The 4,532-nt window shown below is 36.5% G+C and overlaps 1 protein-coding gene across 1 annotated transcript; it reads right to left on the bottom strand.

Annotated features, from left to right (window-relative positions):
* Window positions 1-1,654: 1,654 nt before the first annotated feature.
* Window positions 1,655-2,477, bottom strand: LOC122784686 (gamma-crystallin M1-like). The gene is made up of 3 exons (XM_044050000.1): window positions 2,393-2,477; window positions 2,062-2,313; window positions 1,655-1,978 (listed from the first exon to the last, which is right to left on the bottom strand). The coding sequence occupies exons 1-3, from the start codon at window positions 2,399-2,401 to the stop codon at window positions 1,703-1,705; spliced, it is 537 nt and encodes a 178-aa protein (XP_043905935.1). The 5' UTR covers window positions 2,402-2,477; the 3' UTR covers window positions 1,655-1,702.
* Between the last annotated feature and the right edge of the window lie 2,055 nt (window positions 2,478-4,532).

Below are 4,532 nucleotides of genomic sequence, written 5' to 3'. Positions count from 1 at the left end.
GCAAAATCTAGTGATTCTCTTTTGAAACTGTGACTTGTTTCAGTGTGGCCTGACACACATACACAACAACAAAACATCTGACCTCACAGTAGATCTGTTTTACTTAAAGGTCAGAGGTTGACATTGCAGACACATTCTATGATTAAGCTTAAACCAGAGTATGAACATCTGTTTTTGAGGCTTCAGGGTCACACCAGCATCACTTCTAAACCCCAACAGTCTTTTCCAGGACCATGTTGACTCGGTAGTTCACAAAGTATGACATACAAACATTTGTCATATGCACTGAAAACTAACCCTAACCCTAACACTAGGGTTAACCCTAACCTGAATTATAAAAGTAATGAAAACACAATTTCATACAACCCAATTTACTTCATTAACTTGTGTGTTACCACTCGTAAACCAGCAAGTGGTTTTGGCCAATTGTTCCATATGTGTCATATTGACTTGACCAAAGTTCTCACAAGTTTAAGGGAAAAAAGCAGCCAGTCAGGGTTAGAGACCAAATGGCAGAATAGTTTTATAAGAAAGACTTTGAGGAAGTTGAGGAAATGTTGTCAGGTGTGACTGTACATAAAGGTGAGTGTCATCTGCATAACGATTGACACGGGATGTTGTGTTTTTGAAAGACACAACATCGGAGCCAAGGAGAAACACACATCATGAGAATACAAGTGGACATAAGATTGACCCTTGATGTATATTGAAGTTTATGGTTGTGACGTCACACACACAGGAATCTGAACTACCTATTTGAATCCTCTAGAATCACATGTTGGCTGGTGCCATGTTGAGGGTTTGCAAGTGAAATTTTGGATGATACCAGCAACCAGCTATCAGTCATGCTGGTATTATTATTATTACACTCATACGTGCTGTACTTACTGTACTGTACACCAGGGGGCGACTGATAGTTTCAAAAAGAACTCTGTTTGATTTGAAGTCTATGGGAAAATTACCCAACTTCTTACTTGATTTATCAAATCACTCAACATTTTCCTGAGGAGTTAATGTCTCAGTCACTAGTTTCATGTCTTCTTCAGTGGAACATGATGTCAATTTTGTAAATTATGTTCCCAATGAGGGCTACAAAGAACTGTTGCATCACAGCAAGAGGGTAATTGGACCAAGTTTGGATGTTCTCCCTGTGTGTGCTCAGGTTTTCTCCAGGTTCTCTGGTTTCCAACCAACAGCCCAAAAACATGCAGAAGTTAAGTGGACACTGAAGTTGACAATTGATGTGAGTGTGAGAGAGAATGGTTGTTTGTTGCTCCGTGTTTGCTCGTTTGGAGGATAAAGCGAAAGACAAAGAATGAATGAGACCGTTTGACCAAAAGTCACAAAATTCCAAATTCCAAAATTCTGTTTGAACTGAAGTATTATGGGGAAATGACCCTAGTTTCTACCTGATATATGTTATAACTAATGGTTTTCCCTGAAGAGTTAATGGTCACTAGATTTTGTAACTTATGTTCCCTTTTAGAGTAAAGTATATGTGATAAAGCAAAAGAGTGGACATCTGGGAGAAGGACTGAACTTCAACATGGAACATCATCGTTAGTTTTTGATCAGTGACATAACTATCCATGAGATTTGGGTGACAAATAAGGGCCAAACCTCATAGTGTAAGTAAACACTTGACAACCATGAATTATGAATTACACATTGCTTTTATTCACTTGAGTGAAATACAGAAGGTCTAGCACATGTCAGTGATGCGCCTCATGCTCATGAACCTCATGCCGCTCCAGCCCATCTCCCTGAAGCTCCTGTACTCGCCAGGTCTCATGTACATCATCCTTCCTCTGTATTGGGGCTGCTCGTACATCAGCCAGTGGCCGTCCATCACGTTGCAGGACTGGCAGTCGGACATGCGGTAACGGTCCATGATGTTGTCGCAGTCGTCCATCATCTCGTACATCTGACCTCCGAAGTTCTCCCTCTCGTAGATCCTCATCCTGAACTGTCCTCTGTGCTGTAATTCGACACAAGAGAGATGTAAGTCTAAACTTAAGTTTACAATCATTTAAAAACTGATATATTGACCAGGTGTCTTACATAAGGAATCATTCTGCAGGATCTGATGGTGTCAAATGTCATTCCCATGCTCATCATGCGCTGCATGTCGTGGTACTCGCCCCTCCTCATGAAGAACTGGTTGCCCATGTAGTTGGGACGCTCGTAGACCATGAAGCAGCCGCTCTCCACCCTGCAGGAGTGACACCTGCTCAGGTAGGAGGACATGTCGGTGCAGTCGCTCATGCACTCATAGGAACGACCCTGGAAGTTCCTCTCCTCGTAAAAGACAATCTGAAATGGAGATCATTACACTACATCAGTAATTTGTTATGTTTTAAAATATGGTAAAACATCAGTGAATGTCAGTTACCTTGCCCATGATGATGGTTTAGGTTGTTCCTGGTGGATGGTTCAACTTGCTCTGCTAACTCCACGACTCCCGGACCTTTTTATACACAACACCGGGGCCCGACATGTGTTGTTATTCAAATGTGGAAAGCTGATGAATTGGCAGTATGACTCTGCTAAATGGGGGCCTGTGAATGTGTAACAGCTGTTCTCCGTCCATACATTTCTGGCAGTGGTCGTATGCATTGTCTGCTACAGGCAAAAGCTTTGTGTTGTCAGGGATCAGAAGGTTCTCCACATATTCTCTGATCCACAGTGATGATGGTCGACATCAGGCCACATCTCAGACAAACCCAGAACCTGAGTATAAAGAATTAAATGTACTGACTTTGAATTTTTCTATTTTCACATTCCACCGCAAAAGCATTCGTACTAGAAATAAGCCAAATATTCTTTAATTGAATGAAATTGTCTTGCCTAAAGAAAAATAATCTGCCAAAGCAACTTTTGCTTAGCTAGAATTCTTAAAACCGGGAATCTGCAGCCACTTTCGGATTTCAATGTTGCTTAAATTTATGAATTTGGGCCAACTTGCCAACTTGCCACTTGCAGGTGCTTATCACCAGCAAAGAATTTCTGTCATGTGGTAACTTAAAATGAGTCTTCCTTTACCTGACTAAACTGAATTTATAGCCTCAATATTACTTTGTTATATTTGCACACCCACCAATCTGTGATAGTAAATTGTACCACAATGAGAAAAACAAAATCTTGTTTCTCAGTTTGGAGTCTTGGACTTGTTACTGGTAATCAAACATTAGATTGAGCCATTTTATTAAGACAAAGTTGGAAATACTTTTCTTGAAATTAGACAATTTTTAGAGTCTTGTGCTCAGAAAACTATTCCTGATTTATTTATTTTTTACTTTCTTAAAAATCAAGTTTTGCAGTGTACATTTGAAATAAAAACAAATACTTATGTACAGTACACATATTTTTGGTTATTGTATTTAGTGATGTATATATAGATATATATAATTAGTATTCATGAAAAGCAACACTAAATTCAATACTGTGCAGATTAGTCTATGAATTGAAATTATAAAACTGTTCACATTTTAACACCATGAGTGTATTTTTTTTCTGTATTTTTTTACTATGTTTTAATACATTTTTATCATTTTGAGAAAAAATTCAGTAAAGGAAAAACAGTTAGTTAGGACATTGCTAGAAATGTGTTTTGACCAGAAGGTATGGTAGATTTATTTTGTATCACACATTTCATTCATAGAGGCAACTAAATGTGATTTACAAAAAAAACACAAAATATCAGTTAAAAATTGGAAACTTTTACAAAAGAAAACAAAAAGTCTGATTAAAATAATGCATAGAATATGATATATGACTACAAATTGACTTAAAAATGATTAAAAGAATGTACAATGCAGCAAAAGGATAAAATATTAAGTGATTTAATAATAGAGCATACATATCATTTCTATTTGAAGTTTGACAATGGTAAAATAATAATTATGTATTTAATGAATCAAGTTTTTCATTTAACAGCTTGGAGAACTAACAAAAGGACATACATTTAGGGAAGCAAATTAAAACGTCATAATTTTAAGGAATTCATTGTTGTTAAATATTTTTGATTACCATTTAAAATTGGGATGTAGTCATATAGCTACAGGAAAATGTGAATCAATACTTCTCTGATGCACATGGAAATAATTTTGTGTTTGACAACATAATTACATTTTTATACAGTTTGTTTCTAACAGTTTTATTTTCACACATTTTATTATTACAGTTACGTTTATTGTCCTAGATCTTGAAGGGTAATTTCCCGTTACTAGGCATTTCTCGTAGTCTTTATATCTCATGTTAAATGTATATATTTTTATCTGTTGCTAATTTTCTTAATATTTTTCCTTATGTATTTCCTCCTTTCCCAACTCACCCAGTTTAAATTTAAAAAAGATCCTGATCCTGATTCTGAATGTTCATAAGGATTTATGGTATTTTAGGTTATAGCTTAATAACGACACATAAAATGTATTATTTAGACAGCACAGCAATAAACACAGTCAAAAAAGTATCACAGAGAAGAACTGTCAAGTTTATTGTCATCTGTTTCAGTACATTATAGCATCTTGTTT

This window comes from Solea senegalensis, linkage group LG2 (genome assembly GCF_019176455.1).
Source record: "Solea senegalensis isolate Sse05_10M linkage group LG2, IFAPA_SoseM_1, whole genome shotgun sequence".
Taxonomy (NCBI): Eukaryota; Metazoa; Chordata; class Actinopteri; order Pleuronectiformes; family Soleidae; genus Solea; species Solea senegalensis.
This window is presented reverse-complemented; position numbering and strand designations above follow the sequence as displayed.